We start from the raw sequence: 21,040 nt of genomic DNA on the forward strand, positions 1-21,040 counted from the left end.
CTTATGTACATTTCTCTTTGTGATCTTCACTATTTTTGGTAATTTCTTGATGAACATAATTAAAGAAGTAATGGCCAACTACCATCACAAGTAATTACCAAGATAAGGAAAATAATTTATAATCTACATGTCTCCAAATTTTCCAAGACAAGGGGAAATGTGTAGTTTAGATCCTGCAAAGATTCAAGATGATGGACTGCAAATCCATGGCCACACCTATGGTTATGAATTTGAAGTTCTTCAGTGATTCTTCTTCAAATTTGGTTGATCTGATGATGTACATAAAGTTGATCGGATCCTTGATGTAACTAGTTAATAAAAAGCTAGATATATGCTTTGTAGTGAACACATTGAGCCAATAGATGGTTGAGCCTAGACATGTATATTTGGTAGAAGAAAATCATGTATTGATGTACTTTCATGGTATAGTTGGATATGGACTCAGATATGTCTCATATGATGAAGTAAATATGCAAGTTTATATAAACTATGACTAGGCAGGAGTGCATTAGACATGAAAAATAAATCAAGATGTTGCTTCAGTTTGGGATCAAGCATGATATCATGGTTTAGTATAAAACAATTGTTAGTGGCACTTAGTACAACAAAGGAAGAGTATATAGCTTCCAGTGATGCAATCAGTGAAGTAGTATGGCTTCGAAAATAGCTTATAGGGTTATTTGATCTAGAGTTAGAGCCAAATTTTCATATACTACGATAGTCAAAGTTGTGGGAAGCTTTCATAGAATCCAGTATTTCAAGAGAAGTCAAATCATATAGAGATAAAATAAAATTCCATCTGAGACATGGTACAAAGAGTAGCAATGGAACACCAATACATATGCACATATGAGTAGGCAACAAACATTCTCACCAAGACCTTTTCAAAAGTGAATTTTGAATACTTCAGAGACAAGCTTGGCGTAATGCATAATTTCAACTCTCGTTGAGAGGGAGTTGTGATGTTTCTCTTATAGTTGGAAGATAATCTCCCTCTAGCTGAGGGCTTCCCAGATCAATCATGTGAAACAAGCGAGGGATTAATGAGTCGTTTGGTACTAGTCTTGCTTATGCTATGTGAAGTGGCTAGGTGTGATTGGGACTACTAAACGAGAACATGGAAAAATACCTTCCTCACTAAGAGGGACTGTTGATGCTTTATATACAAATGAAAGGTGTTCCCTTATAGAGAAAAATGTATAATATATATTATATTATGTACAAGATTATATATTTATATAATATAAATATAAATAATCAATACTCATTAAAGTAATGAAATGTGTTATGGAAAAGACATGCCTATTAATGAAAAGAAACCCTAGATATCTATATATATTGGGGTCCTCAATTATAATCATACATTAATAAATATCTCATATTTCTTATATTAATCTAATAATGTTTACTCAATCATAAAAATGGAATTAAGGTTGAGAATTTTTCAAGTGTATAATCCTTGATCATAAGGAAATAATTATTAAGATCTGAAAATAAGAAATAATTCAATACTATGAACCTACTTAACTATTTAGTAGGCTCATTTTCATTAGAGAAGTTGACTGTGTGGTGATTAATTGAGGTAGAAGAATTTCTCAAAATTATGAACATGTTCATTTAAATCTAGACAATTAATTGTATTCATATTACTTGAATTGGTTGAATCATCCATGCTGTGGGATAAACTGTTGACATGTGATTGAAGCTCTTCAATCTACCTCTGAAGTGAATCCACTTCATGTCCATTTTTATCTATTTTATTTTCACCTCTTAGAGATTTTTCATCTTGCAAGAAGTGGAAGCAACATAGTCATTTTTCTTTGATTGTAGTTAAATGACATACAATTGCAAAGATTGAAGCCTTTTTGCATGCTATGTAATTTTTACCTTGTGATCACACCCCATGAAAGTTTTATTATTGAAGAAACCAACTCAGAAACATCCAACAAGATAAACATTATTATCTCTATGCTTTAAAACCTAGCTGTCAATATGAAAATAAACAATGCTTTCAATTTTGAATTTCAGTAGGAGTAGGGGGGTCACTAACCAGATGCAAAATTATTTTTTTCCTAGGGAAAAAATTGAACTTTTTATTGTTGTGACAAAAAGTTACATTTTATACGCTATTAGGCATTCAGATGACCGTATGATTTTTTATCATAGAGTAGCTGGGATGTTATTTGAAGGTTTCTCCTTCTACCATCTCGCTTGTCTGACATTGAATCACTAATCTATTTTGAAACCATGGGCCTCCTCAAAGAGGAAAAGGGCCCCATTTGATCAGCTTTCTGAGAAAATTAAACGACATCATATGTCTCAAATATAAGCAAGAACACAAACTAATGGGGCTAAATTATTCTCGGGTCTCCTCAGAAAGGAAAGCAACCCAAACAGGAATGAGTGAACTGAATGTTGTATGGGAGTTAAAATTTTGTTATGGAAATGAAAAAAAGGAGTAACTGTCTACTGTTTTTGAACGAAAAAAGAGCGAAACAAAGGAAATTGCCTGAAGCTAGGCTGTAGACATAGAGAGAATGGATTTTTAAACATATGGTGGAATATCTGACACACGGATCGCATTCATATCAGATTCCTCTATCCTCCAACTGCCCAGATCTTGTTGCAAACCCGCTTTAGAAAGCTTGTCTGTTCTATCATTGCATTCACTGTAAATTTGACATAAAGAAAGTTCATTAAAAAAAACTTTAAATGCATGGTATCTTCTAACAATGGTGATAATATGTAGTTCTAACATCTGCATGTTCCATTGAACCATTTGATAATATTCAGTGAGTACCCAAAGATCTGAATCATGGGTATGCCCAGGTGGGTAAGCCAGCAGAGTAGAAGTTTTAAGGCTGACAGTTCTGCGAAGTTGTTGGTTTCAATCCCTAATCCCACTAAGGCTTTGAGGAATCTATGAGAGTTTAGATGAATAACCATCCCAGTGCCACATTTGTTGTTTTGGCTAGAGGCCCCGTCAAAGTATGCCCAAGGGAATCCTTCCTTAATGTGTTCATCTCTAACAAGGTGGGGTATTTCCTCATGGGCTGGCTTAGGAATACTGATGAAGATAGTCGTGCATCCAATAGTTGTGTTCCCCACTGAGGGGGTTTGATCATTAAAGATAATTTTATTCCTTGCAAGCCATATCCTAGAGGAAATAATTAAGGGAAGTTTTCTTAGGTTCTCGTCAGGGCGTTGCTTCCACCAAGATTGCCATACTTCAGCTACCGTCCTCCCATCCCATGATACCCTTTTATGAATCAGTTCCCCAACAACACACAAATCCTCTCTTGAGAAAGAGCATTCTCCAAAGAGGTGATGAATTGATTCAGAGGAAATTTTTCAAAGGGCACATCTCCCTAGACCTGACTTATATCTTTTCTGAAGAATATCCCAGGTTGGCACCTTCTCCTTCAGGATGCACCAAAAGAACAATCAGGCTTTTGCTGGACATTGCAGTTTCCAGATTGAGGTAGCCCACCAATCCTGATTTCCCCAACCTTTCTTCATCATTAGGTACTTATATCCTTGTTTTGGGGAATAGTTACCTGAGTCTGCATGTGCCCAGACTAGATGATCAGGTCTATTTCTAAGCCGGACATTGGATCGAGACAACTCTGTGATGAAGGTGTTCCATTCCCCTCTCCATTGATGATTGAGGTTTAGGTCCATCCCTGAAAGCCACGCTTGTCCCCAAATGGAGGAGTGGCCATGGTTCTCAATCTGACTGAGATTTTGGATGCCTCTAATATTGTGTTGGTTGATGAGGCCTAGGGATAGAGTGAAAGCTTAGTTGCATCCAACCCATGGATCCTTCCCTATTCAAACCTGTTCTCCATTTCCTACCTGCCAGGATAGCCCTTTTGTTCAATGATATTGAAGCCATCTATTGTTGCTTTCCACACCACAAAGGTGCTTCCTTTCTTTTTATTTGGGCTTCTAATCTAGTCTTCGAACGACATTGGATCAATTTATTTCCTCTTGACCACCATAATACAAAGATTCTCCATTTTGATTACCCTCCATCCCATCTTTGCTGCTAGTGACGACCTGAAAGTAGATAGGTCTTTTATTCCCCAGCTGCCCCAGTCCTTTGGCCTTGCCACCTTCTCCCAAGCCACCCATGGTAGTACCGAGTATTCCATTGAGACTGCCCATAAAAATGTGTTGGAAACTCTTCTAATTTTTTCCAGAATCCCTTTTGGAACCCAAGTTAAAGTAGCACAATAGACAGGTATAGCAAGTAGGACTGATTTAATGAGGGTCAATCTACCAGCTCTAGATAGCCATTTAAAACTCCATTGGGTGATCCTTGATTTGTTTTTTACAATTAGCCGGTGCCAATCCTCCTTCCTGTATGAGCAAGGCTTTAGGAAGAAACATAGGTATTTAGAATTGTCTTCTAGCTTCCAATATTTGAAGGGAAAATCTTCTTTAATTTGGTTTACTTCCTGCCTGTTGAAACCTTCCAGCAGCAATTATGATTTTTCTTTGTTAACTTATAAGCCTGTTGTCTTCAAGAAGAGATTCAATATTCCTTTTAATTCTTGTGTTTCCCTCCTTCTTCTGTTACTGAAGAGAACAATGTCGTCCACGAATAAGAGGTGGGTTATTTTTAAGTTGATTGCCACTTCCATCCCTTTAATATCCCCTTTCCTTCTAGCTTCTAAGAGCAGCTGACTGAGTCCTTCTGACGCCAGAAGGAAGATGAAGGGTGAGAGGGGGCATCCTTCTCTCAGCCCTCTTTGACCTTGAAAGAAGTAACAGGCTACTCCATTAATGACTACTGCAAAGCTTACACTGCTTACGCATCCCATCACCCAGTTTATAAAGTCAACTTGAAACCCCAAGTGTGTGAGAAGCATCCTTATATACATCCAACTGACCCTATCAAAGGCTTTTGAAAGGTCTATTTTCACTACTGCTCCTTTACTTTTATTATGTTTGATGCTATGGATGGTTTCCTGGGCCACTCCAATTTCTTCATGGATCTGTCTCCCGTTCAGAAAGCCGAATTGTTCTTTTGACATGTGCCTGGATAGAATCAGTTTTACACAGAAAGCTATCACCTTCACTATGCTTTTGTAGATACATTTACAGAGGGAGATCAGTCAGAAATCCTCAAAGGAGGATGGGTCTTATTTTTTAGGAATGAGGGCTATGATGGTTGAGTTGAAAGGGGGATATACTACCCCTTTCCTTCTAGATTCTTCAACAAATTTCGGTGAGTTCGCATCCAATTTTCTCAAAGAAGTGTTGGAACAGCTTCACCGTCCCTCCGTCTGGACCTGGGCTCTTATCCTTTGGCATTGCTTTTATAATTCCTTCCACCTCCCCCCTTGTGACCTCTCCCATTAGTTCCAGAGAGTCCTCTTCATCCACATAATGAGGAAAAGTCTGGGCTGCCTGGATTACTTCAGCCAAAGAAGCTTCCGTCGGTGTGGTGAATAGGTTTTGGAATGTCTTATGCCCATCTAAGATAGGTCCTCAAAGGATCAAGCCTCTCTTCCTCCATCTTCCTTCAATTTCCAAATGGTGTTCACATTCTTTCTTCCTCTGGCATAATTTTGGAAGAATTTGGTGTTCTCATCCCCTGCCCTTAGCCATATGGCTCTGCTCTTCATTTTCCACTGTCCTTCTCTTGCTAAGAGGATTTTATTCCTTTGGGATTCCAGCTACATGATTCTTTCCCTTTCTTCTTGAGTTTCATAACCGTCAGCTTCAGGGCTTTCGAGCGATTGAAGATTCCTTCCTATTTGGATGTGATCTTCATCTTCTTTCTGTTTCTTCTCCTTGGCCCACCTCACTGTAGCTTTTTTAAGGTGCTTCAGATTCTCCATGAAGAGAAAAGCTTTATCTTCAGAGTCACTAGCCCTTGTAGGTCTCCAGGTGACCTTAAAGAGAGAGTTGAAGGATTCCTCTTGTAGCCAAGCAGGATTGAATTTGAAGCGGGCTGCCGGTTTTTTGGGGAGCTTGGATAGTTCTAGCAAGATTGGCATATGGTCCGAGATTCCCCCTTCACCCACCCACTGGTGAAAGGTTGTAATCTTTTTTGTTGCTTCCTCACAGAGGAGGAAGCGGTCCAACCTTTTTGCAAGACGACTTTCCCCTATTCTCCTATTCCTCAAGGTAGGTATAATCTTCAATAATTTTATGTCGAGCAACTTTTTTTCTCTTAATAAATTGGTGAAAAAATCTAATAACTGATCTTCTCTGGCCGAGAGGCCCCATGTTTCAGATGAGCCAATGGAGAAGTTTAAATCTCCCCCAATGACTAGATTCGGGTTATTCAGTAAAGATTTGGAGAGAAGGATCTTCCAGAAGAGGGCTCTTCCTTGGCATCACTCGTAAATGTTTGTGATCAACATATTAGTGCATAGTTCTTGGGAATAGACTTTCATCCGCATTACGTGGTCCATCCCCCAGAAATTTAGAGCTTTGAATTTCCCTTCCTTAAACACCATAGCTAGGCCCCTAGAGTGACATTTCGCATCCAAGGTCTGGATGTTCTAGCCCGGAAAAATTTTTGATAGTGATTTTGAGACTTCTTCTCCTGCTCCCAAAGTTTCTTAAAGGAGGAGTATGTCTAGATTGTAGGTCTAGATTACCTCTTTTAAGGCCAAGTTTTTAGGGTTGCTAGCTAAACCTCTGTAATTCCAGGAGAGGATGATCATTGATCGACCTCAAGGGGGGTTTTGCTGCTCTAAGCGCCCCAGAGATGGACATTTGCTTGTCTCTTAACTTGGCTCTTAACTGAGCTTTTGACAGGTTTGTTTTCCTCCCTCTCACCTTACGGGTCCTGGCTGGGTGGATTGCATGTCGATTCCCCCCACTACTCCCACCACTCCCCATGGGGGAGGTTTTTTCTCTCAAGACCTCAGGTTATAAGGGTTGGATGTAGTGAGGGTTTCATCTCTTGGAAAGGCATCATTGCTTCTGGCATATTCACGATTCAGATCTAGATTGGGAATGGAAGTGATTATACTCTCAACTTGCATATTATCTGAACTTAAAATAGGAATGACAATGTTTTGTTGCCTAGAGGGACCAGGCACAGATTCAGCTAAATTTAAAGAAATAACAGGAGTAACAGAAGGTAGGGTTAAATCCAGACCCATACCCTCTTTGTCGATTGATTGGCTCTCATCAATGTCTACTACTATGTCCTAGTTTTGTGCATTCCCTTCGATCATTTGAGGTGTCTGATGTCCCCAGATAGGTTCCTTATGCTCATCCATATTTCTAACTGGATCCTCAAGAGGTCCGTCTATTTCCATCGGCTCCTCCCCTTTGCCTTTCCCCGAGGGTTTATTTTTTAGGTTTTCCTCAGCTGCCTCCTATGTCTCTGCCTTCCTCTACTTCCTTTGATGTTTGAATGCCATTGAGCATTCTTTTTCCAAGTGTCCATAAATGCAACACCTATGGCAGGGAAATGCAAAATGCTCATAGTCTAATTGTTGCAAGTATTTGAAGTCTTTGTATTGCAGCTGAATTTCTTCTACCAGTCCTTGCCGAGGGGCAAGGCTTACGAAAATACGAGTCATCCCCTGGTCTTTGGTTTTCAAAAAGGACATGTCCGTTTCCATATATTCCCCAAGGTGATTCCCAATAATCCTGAAGACGGATTCTACCCAAAGAAATGGAGGGAGCCCTGGCAAGCAGACTCAAGCTGGAAATTTGTCAACTCCTTCCCTCTACGCATCAAACAATGGGTTCCACCATTTTATTAGAATCAGGTACCTCGCGAATGCCCAATTCCTTTCCAACACCCAATCTGCTGCTTCGTTTTTCTCGAATTTTACCGTAAACCATCCCTTTGCTAGTGTTGAGACTTGAAAGACTAAATCTGGGGCTTCCTTCCAATGGTGGGAAGCCCATTCCTGAATGTAGTTAGCATAATGATTTTTCCCTCTTGCCCTTTCAGCTAGCATTAGATTTGTGACTTCCATAGCTTCATCTATTGTCACATCCATGCCAAGAACCAGATTTGCTATTGATTCTTTTCTCTTGATTATTTTGGGCTTTTTCCTCTTCTCCCCCACCTACCTCTATCGTGTCCCTTCCTCCCTACGTTGTGTGGTCACTTCCACATTTGCTGATGCTACTTGGAGTGTTCTTGCACTCCTTTCTTCCTAAGTAAACTTGCTCCCTACTTCTGGTCTGCCTTCTGCTTGTCTGCCTTCGCCTTTTCTCTCTATCTCTACTAGATCTGCTTCCTTCCCCTTCTTCAGCCCCCCCTCCACAACCTTCCCATGTGCCTCAAAACCGTCCGTTAATTTCAAAATCCCCACAAACCTAGACCCCGACACCTAATTTTGCTGCTTTTCCTGACTGTGATTGAGGGAATTTTGGAATTTTACCGTCTGATCTAGACTCTAACGCGGCTCTTCAACTTTACCTTGCTTCGCTCCCAGCTTAAAGCCTGGGTTATATTTCTCCTTGCCTCTAAAACCGCAACTAATCACTACATCCTCTAACTCTCTGGAATAGAAGAGGCTAAGGGGAAGGGGGTTTTCGAAACTTACTTGAGGCTTTTTAGTTGTCGCTACTCCAAATTCTTTCTAAGACTATGTCTCCTGAATGAAGGGGAATTCTTTCCAGCTGTTCAGAAACGACAGACCTAGGCTATCCTCTAATAGCCCTAGGGTTTCCTTTTGTTTCCAGGCCTCCTCCAAACCTCATGTTTCATTCCCATTTCATCTAGCTAGACATATATACCATTCAATGTTCTGGTCTGTGACCTCCAGACCCCAGAGAGATAGGATATTGCCAAGTTCGGGGTCTAGATCAACGGTGTCATTTGGGTTGACCATCCTCTTACTAGCTACGCCTTGATAATTGCTGGCTACACCTTGGTAACTATTCAGCATGAAAGTCTCCCTTCTCTAAGCTTCTGCCATTTGCGTGTTGGGGGCTGAGAGCGGTAGCGCTGCTAAGCTTACTGCTTAACCCCATTTTCCTTCCAACCGTCCATTTTCTTAAGCAGGACATGGGTTTTGGTTTACTGTTTCAGGGCTGATCTCATCTGTCATCCGTATCCACCTGTCTCCTGTAGCGAACCCAGTTCTGACGTCCTTTCACATGCTGCAGCCATCCGTCTTCCTCCTGTACGCCTCCCTATCACTGTGCCGGCCCTATGGCCTCCACCTGCAGGGCCTTCCTGCCCCTACCCCTACCATCTTCCTCACTTCAAACCCTAGATGGTTTCTTCCCTTTGGTCCTCTTCAACCTAATTTTCAAGGTTGTTGATCTAAACAACCAGATGCAAATTTCTATGCTCAACACTAAATAATATAATAGAGACAAATTAATAAGACCCTATCCATAATGGACTCGAGGGTAGGGGTATAACCTTGTATCCACATATTCACATAAATATCCAAGTTTTTCACCAGTCAATTCTTTCCTTGTCATCACATTAGAGAAAATACACCACTTCCACCCACAATTCTTATCTAAGACCAGTAGGAACTTTCCAATGTCATACTTTTACATCGCCATTTTGCTAGTGCAACATTGAATACACTACATGGTATACTTTTAAAATTTCTTAAAGAAAAATAAATGAAAATGATAGATTGAACTTGGCAATTAACCAACTCATGATGAGACAGAGAAGTGACCTGAATAAAGCACACACATAACTCTATAAACAACAAAGATCAACAAAAATAAGATATGCATGGATCCCACTAACCTTTGTAATATCATATCCCTAGATCAAAGGGAGACATAAACCCCATATCCTTAAAATCACTACTGAAAATGGAAACATTCTCTAACTATGCACAATACATTCACATTCTCCTCACTTCAGAATTAGCATGCTCATAACCCTTACACATATAGAAAGGAGGCCACGAGTTTAACCCAAGCCATCCCTTCATCATATTCTCACACTTACACATTAACCCAATTCAATCACACTTAATTATTATCCAACCATGCAAGATGGTATAAACCCATGGAAGCACGATCTGGGATGATGAGTACTCTATACTTTGATGCATGGAAAGAATGACCCTCCTGAGTTAAACAACTACTCGAATTTTATAAGAATAAATTCTAGAATACCTTGCATGACAACAATTCAACGGGGTTGCCATGTTGTTCCATAGGCCCCCCATTTTTTTATTCAATAATTAGTCCTTTTAAACTGTTTTATTTTTATTTTAAATGATTAACTCAATCCACTTCTAAGGAATTAGTTATGGCTTAATTGATCCATTAACATTCACATCACCCATTTGCAATTTGCACCCCTCGTTTGCACAAATATCTTCTTCTTTATTGAAGTCTCTTAGGACATGAAAGTATGTTATTGAGTTTATCCCTTTAGTAGCTCCTCTAATTATTTTCATAATGTTCTTTAGAAATCAATCCATCAAAGAAGAGCACTTGACCAAATGTTAAGCAATTATGATAGAATATGCCAATACAGTAACTTAACTTGATCTTCTTTAGCCAGTTGAATACTTTGATATATACTATAGGTTTTTCTTGATTATTTTTCATATGGCCTAAACCCATGAATAATCTAACACTTTAACTTCCTCGAGGTCATAAAGCACCCCTCCCCTTCCATCCACCCCTAATAATAATAATGATCTTACAATTTGGTTTAATTTTTCTTTTTAATCCTAGTAATGTGATATGTCCCATTAAGTAATTAATTTGACACATTGATATTAAATAACCATTTAATTCATGTAATTATGCTAATATACAGAAACATATCAAATCCACTAAAACATTCCATGCTAGCAACACAACACATACTCAACTACTAAAATTATGATATAGAAACTTTAACATAGTTATATTTTACATACTCATAACAAAAAAAAATCCTCGTATCAAAAACTTCACAAATCTTCATACTTTGAAGAATTATATATATCCATAAATTTTTTAATAATTGTAACAGATAAATGCCTAAAACACCTTTTCCGCTCACATTTGAGCTTACATTTATCTTTACTACACCTTCCTTCCTTCCCAAAAACCAAAACACACACTTCAAAATCATAAACTAAACTTGAGAAATGAGCTAATTTATAAAACAAATTAAAAAATATAAAATTAAAGCATATCACCATCGAAAAAATATAAGATAAATTTTCCACTCGAATAGGTTGTGTTTAAAAAAAATTAATGTGAATATGTAGTATGCCATTAATAAAGAAAAGCTGAAAAATGTTGCATAGATGCATAGTAATTTAGATATTTTATACAATTTTATAATTTCATTATAAAACAATTAATATAGATTTATTTAAAATATGGTTCTAACATAATTGGAGAGGTATCAATTTTTTTGATGTGTAAATTTTTTTGAAGTGTAAAATATAACTATTTTTTAAAAATAATATATAATATATACATAATTGATATTAAAATATTTTACATAACATGTACATAGAGACATTTTATCACTCGAATTAAAATATTTTTTTATTATTAATATATTTCTAAGTACATATCGATATTAATACAAAACATTAAAATAATATCTATCTATCTATCTATATATATATATATAAAGTTGATATCCATATAAATTAATTAACATAGATTTTCAAATCTGGTTGAAATGTTTTTGAAAAGTATAAGATCTAAAAATTTTAGTCACGTATTTTTTTTACTTCTAATTACTTTATAGTGTATTCATTTTTTATTATTATAGCTCAGATTATTTTTCTATTTAGAACATAATTTTTATTTTTATTTTAAAGAGGGACTTATGGACATACTTATACATCCCTCTCATACTATGATGTAGAATGAGTCTCTCACCTCAATGAAATACTTTTGAAAACTATAAGATTTAAACATTTTAAGACACATTTTTTGACTTCTAATTACTTTTTAACATATTCCTTTTTTTTTAGTATAGTCCATATTATTTTTCTATTTAGAACATAATTTTATTTTTATTTTTATTTTTATTTTAAAAAGGGATGGATAGATAAACTTACACATCCTTGTCATAAAATTAACCTCTCGAGTGAATAATAAAAATAAGTATATACATATATGTAAATTTTGTATTTTAAAATACAAATTAATTTTTATGTATACATATTATTAAATAAAATAATTACATTTATAATTATTTAAAAAAATAATTAAATTTTCTATTATATTATATTAAAGTATAAAAATTTTATTTTTAAATACTCAACTTAGTATGTATAAAACAAAAAAAAAATATTTTTCACTTTGTAATGCATAATATATTTATTAAATTAAAAATTATTAATTAATAGAGACATTAAAATTATATTTTTCAATATATATATATATATATATATATATATAATAATTTTAATTTTTTTTTTTAACTTTTTAATATGGTTTTGAAGAATAAGACATAACAATTAACTATATATTAAAAGATGAGAAATAGATATTTATAGAGGGAAGTAGTTGAGCAAGACACTTATTTTACAGTCGAATATGATGTGTAAGTTTGTTTGTCTTTCATAAAAGTTGAAATTTTACACATGTCTGCCAAATCTAGAAAAAATAAATAAATAAATAACTATGCAAAAAATTTAAATAATGTTGCCTCATAAAAAAATTCACGTGAAGAAATCGGATCTCTCTAGACTCATGATCCGTATTTATGATCGAGATATATATATATATATATATATATATATATATATATATATATATATATATATAGTTTTGTCTCTTTCTTTTCATTTCATGTACAACTACTTTCCATGACCATGTCTTTTAGTCTACCCCCACAGAAGGATCTTATTTTGCTTATTGATAGTATTTTTCTTCATTTTAATGACCACCATTATCCAAAATCATTTCCTTTGGAAAATTCTAGAAGGACATTATTTGACTTTTTTTTCTTTTTTCTTTTTTTCCGAGAAAAAAATTGAACTTTTCATTGCAAGACAAAAAGTTACATAGTATATGTTGGGAGCATTCAGGTGACTATATGATTTTTAGTCATAGAGTCGCTGAGATTTTCCAAGAGGGATACCCCCTCCTGCCATCTCGAAATTCTGATTCCGATTCACTGATCAGTTGTGTGATTGAGGTCTCCTTAAAGTGGAGAAACCCCTGCTGAAAAATCAGTTGCGATACATCTTGACCAAAACGCAAAAACACTGTTTCCAGTTTTTAGAGTTTTCTGCTTTGGCTAATCCATTGTCGGGTCTCCTCAGAAGGGAAAACAACCCAAACAGGAATGAGTCAGCCATGCATTTTTAAAGTTTTTCAGAAGTTTTATGAATGTGTGTAGCGACTGTTCTGAACTAAAGAAACATAACAACCCAACAAAAAGAAAAACAGAAAGGTGCCAAAGCCCTGGCTGAGGCTTCAGAGTGAGAAGTTTTATGCATGTGGTGGACGATCCGACATAGAGATCTCGTCCATCCCTTTGTTATCTATTCACCAGCTGCCCATATTTTGTTGCAGACCCTCTTTAGAAAGCTGGTCTGCAGCATCATTGCATTCCCTATATATATGACATAGAGAGATGATGTTAAAATGAGATTTTAAGTGCATGGTTTCTTCTAGAAGTGATGATAACATGTAATTCTGACATCTGATTGATCCATTGAACCATTTGACAATGTTCAGTGAGTCCCCGAAGATCTGAATCGTGGATATGCCCAGATGAATGAGCCAGCAAAGGAGGAGTTTTAAGGCTGTCAACTCGGAAAAATTGTTGGTTCCATTCCCTAAGCCTACTGAGGCTTTGAGGCTTCTATGGGGGTTTAAGTGGATGATCAGCCCTGCTCCGCATTTATTTTCATGGCTGGAGGCCCCATCGAAGTATGCCCATGGAATCCCTTCCCTGATATTCTCTTTTATGATCGGGCAGGGAAGCTCCTCGTGGGTGGGTTCAAGGATACTTGTGAAGATAGACGCACTTCCAATAGCTATGCTTTCCACTGATGGGGTATGGTCTTGAAAGATGCTTTTGTTTCTTGCGATCCATAATCCCCAGGAGATGATAAGGGGCAGGTTCCTCAGGTTCCCTTCAGGATGTTGGGTCCACCATGATTTCTAGGTTGTTGCTATCGATTACCCATTCCATACAACCCTTTTGTGTATCAGGTCCCCTACCGATTTCCAAACTACTTTGGAGAAGGAGCAGTCCATAAAGAGATGCGAAATTGTTTCAGAGGCTGCTTTGCAAAGGGCACATCTTCCTGGTCCTGATTTGAATCTTTTCTGGAGGATGTCCCAGGTAGGAACCTTCTCCTTTAGGATACACCAGAAGAGAATTCGGGCTTTTATCGGGCATTGCAGTTTCCAGATTGAGGCTACCCACCAGTCCTGAATCCCCCAACCTTTCTTTGTCATTAAGAATTTGTATCCTTGTTTTGGGGAGTATTTCCCTGTCTCTGCATGGGCCCAAACTAATTGATCTGGTCTGTCTCTTAGTCTGACATTTGATCGAGACAGCTCCAAGGTGAACGTATTCCATTCCCTTGTCCATTGGGGGGTAAGATTTAGGTCCAAACCTAAGAGCCATGCTTGGCCCCAAATGGAGGAATGCCCATGGTTCTCTATCTGGCTAAGGTTATTTATGCCTCTGGAGTTGAGGTGGATGGTGAGTTCCTGAGATAATCTGAAATCTTCATTTCATCCTACCCAAGGGTCCTTCCCTAGGCGGACATGTTTGCCATTTCCAACCTGCCAGGATAGGCCTTGTTCTATGATCTTAAAGCCTTCCAATGTTGCTTTCCATACCACTGATGCACTGCCTTTCTTTTTGGATGGACTTCTGATCCAGTCTTCTAACGGCATTGGGTTGATATATTTCCTTTTTACCACTGTAGTCCAGAGGTTCTCTGATTTGATGAGCCTCCATCCCAACTTTGCTGCAAGCGCTAATCCAAATTCTGTTAGGTCTTTGATGCCCCATCCTCCCCATTCCTTTGGCCTTGCCACCTTCTCCTAGGCCACCCATGGGAGTACCGAATCTTCCTTTGAACCTGCCCATAAGAATTTGCTGCAGACTCTTCTAATTTTCTCCAGAATCCCTTTCAGGACCCAGGTTAGTGTAGCCCAATAGACCAGGATAGCCAGAAGGACTGATTTGATTAGAGTCAGTCTGCCAGCCCTGGATAGCCATTTGAAGCTCTAGTGGGTGACTCTTGATTCTATTTTTGCTATTAGCCAATGCCAGTCCTGCTTCCTATACGAGCATGGTTTTAGGTAAAACCCAAGATATTTGAAGCAATCCTGGAGCTTCCAATCCTTGAAGGCAAGTACTCTTTGATTTGGGCCACTTCGAGCATGTTGAATCCTTCCAACAGAAGTTGAGATTTAGCACTATTTATTTGAAGGCCTGTTGCTTTTAAGAATAGCTTTAGTAGCCTTTTTAGTTCCAGAGTTTCAGATCTTCTTCCTGTAGAGAAAAGCAGGATGTCATCCACGAATAGGAGATGGGTTATTTTCAGATTGGTTGCCACTTCCAGCCCTTGAATATTGCCTTTCCTTCAAGCATCATTGATCAGTTGGCTAAGTCCTTCCACTGCCAGTAGGAAGAGGAGGGGCAAGAGAGGATATCCCTGGTGAAGTCCTCTTTGGCTTTGGAAGAAATAGGTGGCTGCTCTGTTAATGAGAATAGCAAAGCTTACACTGGTTAAGCATCCCATTACCTAGTTTATGAATTCTATGTGGAATCCCAGGTGTGTGAGAAGCATCCGAATGTACATCCAGCTGACCCTGTCAAATGCTTTAGATAAGTCAATTTTCACTACTGCTCCTTTGATTTCTTTTTTAATGATACTGTGGATGGTTTCTTGGGCTACTCCAATAGCTTCGTGGATCTGCCTTCCATTCAAAAAGCCGAATTGTTCCCTTGACATGTGCCTGGATAGGATTGGTTTAACTTGGAGGGCTATCACCTTTGCTATTATTTTATAGATACAGTTACAGAGGGAGATCGGTCGGAAGTCCTCAAAGGAGGAGGGTTCTTCTTTTTTCAGAATGAGGGCTATGAAGGTTGAGTTGAAGGGTGGGTAGATTACTCCTTTCCTTCTAGATTCTTCAACCACTTCAGTTAGATCTTGCCCTAACTGCTCGAAGAAATGCTAGAACAGCTCCACTGTCCAGCCATCTGGGCCAGGACTCTTGTCTTTTGGCATTGCTTTTACAATTCCTTCCACCTCCCCCCTGGTGACTTCTCCCATCAATTCCCACGAGTCCTCTTCTTCCACATAATGAGGGAAAGTCTGGGCTATTTGGATCACTTCTGCCAAGGAGATTTCACCTTGGTTAGAGAAAAGGTTCTGAAAGTGTCTTATGCCCATCTGGGAGAGATCCTGGAAAGATCGGGCCTCACTGCCTCCTTCTTCTTTTAGATGCCAGATGGTGTTTATGTTCTTCCTTCCTCTGGCATAGTTCTGGAAAAATTTAGTATTTTCATCACCTGCCTTTAGCCAAATGGCTCTGCTTTTCAATCGCCATTGCTCTTCCCTTGCCAAGAGGATTTTATTCCTTTTGCCTTCCTGCTGCATGATTATTTCTTTTTTCCCCTGGGTTTCATATCCATCAGCTTCAGGGCTTTCAAGCCAGTGGAGATTCCTTTCTATTTGGATGAGTTCCTCATCTTCTTTCATCTTCTTTTCCTTGGCCCAGTTCACTGTGGATTTTTTAAGACGGTTCAAATTCTCCATAAAGAGGAAGGCTTTATTGTCCAACTCACTGGAGCTGGCTGATCTCCAAGTGGATTTAAAGAGGGAATTGAAAGAGTCCTCTTGAAGCCAAGCAGGGTTGAATTTGAAGGGGGCAACTAGTTTTTTGGGGGGCTTGGATAGTTCAAGCAAGATTGGCATATGATCTGAATTCCCACCTTAAACAACCCACTCGCAAAAGGCTGGTATTTTCGCAGTAGTTTCCTCCCAGAGGAGGAATCGATCAGGTCTTTTTATTACACGGCCTTCCCCTGCTCTTTTATTCCTCCAGGTAGGACATTATTTGACTTGCTAATAGTACTTTTCTTCATTTTAATCATCACCATTATCCAACATCAATTCCTTGGGAAAATTCTATCTCTTTTATTTGGAAAATTCTAGCTCTTTGATTTTCATTTCATCTTTTTTTCCTAGGACAACGAACTTGAGTATGGGGACAAGTAACAAAATAGCACCTAAATTATGTGTTCTTATAATCCAAGACTTGAGTGCATTTAAAATTTTTCCATTTGAGAATAATTTATAAATTTAAGACCAATAATAATCTCTATTCAACACATGTGGGAAGATGTGCATAGTCATGTTGTATCCCTCTCATTATTTGATTTTATGTAAGCTCTCAATGGATTTCTAATATCTTGTAAAATTTATAAATACTATAAATGCAATGGAAATTTGGGGAAATATAATGAGCTAAATTTATAGTAATTGATTTAGTTGTAGGACAAATTCTTGGAACCATGAGCGCTATACAAATTCCCACACTTCCCCAAAAAGGACTCTACTAAAAAGATTTCACGTACTTATCATTACCATCCATAGGATTGAACAATATAGAAAAATTTTGGAGCAAAAATAAATCCCACCATTCCCCCTCCATATTGAGTGGGTTCTCTAGCGAAAGTTGATGTTGGAGGCCAATACCAATTTGGACTATAAATGGCCACATATTTTTCAAACATTAAATGGATATGCATCACTTGCAACATAGTGATCTCCACTAATGGATCCTTTTAAACGTACTTCGCCATATAGGCCTTATAAATAGGGGAAGACTTCAAAGCATTTGAAATGGGATATTTTTTTATTGCATTCCTTAAGGACATAGGTTTTGAAATGAGGATTGGATACTTAACTATGTCATTACTATTCAACAAAAAGATAACACTTTTTGATTCTCAAATTATTTTCCTTCATAGAGTCAATGTTGATGAGCCATAGGCATCTCTCACAGTAGATCCAATTTATGATTTAGAACCATTATTAGATATATGGAGTGCAGCCACAAGGATAAGGTTTTACCTAAAAAGTACATGAGCATAACTTGAACCATTACCATAAAATCAAATTCTACACAAAAAATATCATATGTTGGCTATTCTTCAACCACTTAGCAAGAAAGTATTTGAAAAAACACTTAGTAGAAAGAATATGCTTCATTAAATAATTGGCTAACATCCTTGGAGGAAGAACCCCTAATAGTTAGCATGGTACTTACAGTTTTCATTTCACTATCAATAATGAGAGCATGGTATCTTAGGACATGGAAAAACGAGTTAGAATAACTGGTAACCCAACATTTATTCAATCATTTGACATATTTGCACCCTTAATCAGATATAAGGAAGGAGATTTGAACGTTATACTTCTTATAAGCAAAAAAAAAGGTATTTTGTAATTTTTTTGGGGGGTTACATTTAATTTATCCAACTTATCTAAGTTAACATGCTTAGAATATTACATTTAGTACATGCCATAGATCATCATTAGAGGAAGTATAGCTATATGGAATAAAAATAATGGACATTATATGCTTTTCCTTCTCCCATCTATGGACTTAGAACAATTTTTCTAATCTAAAACAAAATACATTTAACAAATTCTAGACTAAGATTGGCTAGACTTTTTATTAACATTAATATTGTCACAAAATTTAAAGCAAGACTCATCAATATGACTTGGATGGAAAAGCCTAATCCTTTTATTTAGAGATGGAATCAACATATATGAAGATATGGGTCATTTCGCCTCCTAAATTGGCCCTAATAGCTTCATATATCTAGTCTACATATTCCACTTTCTTTCTTTAACCATCTTCCGATTTCATGTAGTTCTAATTCCCTAGAAATTTAGCTCCTCACTTCCTACCTAACCCCCCCATAACATTAACTAAATTTTCATGTTTCTTGACAATATGATTTACTTTGTCAAGGATTTCAATGATTTGGGTCCCTTTTATATCCATAGTCAGAGTAGTGAGAGTCTTCATGTGTCAACATAAATCCACTCCACTGTCTTTAGATATTTATTGTCCTCTCTTGTTGAAAATCATGTAGTATAAGTGCGTGGAATCTTCTCCTCATCTATGTTGTCACTATATGTAAAGACTCCTCTTTCCCAACCCTATTTTCAAATTTTTTTCCTCTTACTTGACTTTTATTGAAAACTTATGATTAGAAGTTTCTACAACTATCACTACAGAACATCTTAAATATATTCAAGCATATCTTTTTAAGGTGTAAGGCTCCCTACATTTCTTCAACCTCGCCCTAATAGGCCCCTTGTTTGTTTCACCATACCCATACTCCTCATTGCTCACCATATTGCGTCACCTCTCCCTAATATTCAAATAACAAAAGCCAACATAAAATTTCAAATAGAAAGACCAAGATTGACCATGAATTTTTAGAGAATAAGTAGAACATAGATAGGAATCCTTGGAACAAAATACCTATACATCTGTTAAAATGACAAAACCAACCTCTACTATTAAGCATTCATTATTAAATAAAACTAATTATCAATACTTTATAATAAGTCGTCTCCCAATCCTACCACTTTACTTCAAGTTAAAGCATACCATTTATTGAAATGATGAATATAAAGATTAAACATAAAAACTAAGTCACGATGACTCAAAACCTCATCTTACTCTAAACATGTCTGAAAGGCAAATAAAACTTCCAAAGCTTTTCACTCATATACGACTATATTGTCTTACCTTTAAATGGAAAAAAACCTCTTAATAATTCATTATAGAGTTTCTGTTCAAAATAATAGCACTTTTGTAAAATATCAAAATTAGAAATTTAATTTAATATAAAATATTTTTTAAAAATAAAAATATTTCATTTTAATTTTAATTTTAAAAGTTAGTATTATAAATTAGTCCCAATTATTAATTAAAAATTTCCCACATTACCTTTTCTGAAAAAGAATCCTTCCTAATTTCCTATGATACTTCTTTTTGTCCGTTTGTATCCAACATTGTGAGTGGGCAAGCAATAAGTCATATCATTTGAAGTTGAATGCATATCATATCATTTGTGCACGTCTTTTTTGCCCTATCAAGAAACTGACAAAAACTCTTGAAGTATTTTCGAGTACCATTTTAGAATATTCCTCCGGTGATTAACGATGGATAAGGGCATTATAAAATGGAATAAGATACTTCTTCTAAACCTTTTGGCTGCCGACTGGTTTATCTATCATTTAATGGCAATCAAATCAATACATAATTGCAGAGTCGTTCAATGGATGTAATTGTTAAACATAGCACGTCGACTACCTCAGATGCCCAATAGTAACGAGGAAAGAAGCAGACTATATGGCTCTGTTGGGTGATTCTGTTAACTATTTCTTGCATTAAAAAAACAGCAGCTGATCCATCCACCACTTAATGCGAATCTCATTCTGTTCAGTGTTTATCGCATTAAAAAAGCAGCAGCTTATCCATCCACCACTTAATGCGAATCTCCAAGTATATATTTTGACAGTGGCTCATGTAATATGATGGATAATTGACTAGGCACAGGTAGCCGAAGGAGTTTATTGCATTAAAAAAGCAGCAGCTTATCCATCCACCACTTAATGCGAATCTCCAAGTATATATTCTGACAATGGCTCATGTAATGTGATGGATAATTGACTAAGCACAGGTAGTCCAACGATTTGGTGTTTCTGTTTCCTATTTCATGCAACATAGGAAGAAACAGCGAATAGACAAATAAGAGTTACATTTTATATCAATGGCCGCTAGTCTAACTAGTAATGGAAATTCCAAGATGATTTTGTTAAATTTGGACTAAATTTTGAAATCTGTCAATAACGAGTAGATGTTTTTAAAAAAAATGAATTAGATAACAAATTTGATCCAATGAACTCATTTTTTAGTGACCTATTTTGAATAGAAAAAAAAAATATAGTTGTATTTTTATTTAAATAATATCTTAATAATTAGAACTGTCACATCCTCCCACTCCACCTGCTCTGCAGATTTGGCTTGCAAGCTTGTTGGTTGTCACATGGATTTGTTCCCTCAACCTCCGCCCCCTCGTTTTATTCATCTTCTA

The 21,040-nt window shown here is 36.9% G+C and overlaps 1 protein-coding gene across 1 annotated transcript; it reads right to left on the reverse strand.

Moving 5' to 3' along the window:
- Positions 1-16,085: 16,085 nt before the first annotated feature.
- On the reverse strand, positions 16,086-16,670 carry LOC149235103 (uncharacterized). The gene has a single exon (XM_089368460.1). It carries the CDS (start codon positions 16,668-16,670, stop codon positions 16,086-16,088), a length of 585 nt encoding a protein of 194 aa, XP_089224586.1.
- Between the last annotated feature and the right edge of the window lie 4,370 nt (positions 16,671-21,040).

Source organism: Pinus tabuliformis, chromosome 8, assembly GCF_031772625.1.
Source record: "Pinus tabuliformis cultivar Carrire ecotype Pingquan chromosome 8, CPIR1, whole genome shotgun sequence".
Classification (NCBI taxonomy): domain Eukaryota; kingdom Viridiplantae; phylum Streptophyta; class Pinopsida; order Pinales; family Pinaceae; genus Pinus; species Pinus tabuliformis.

Bases quoted from the DNA above. Each gene is read 5' to 3' on its own strand.
- LOC149235103 (XM_089368460.1), bottom strand. From the start codon at position 16,670: ATGGAGAATTTGAACCGTCTTAAAAAATCCACAGTGAACTGGGCCAAG.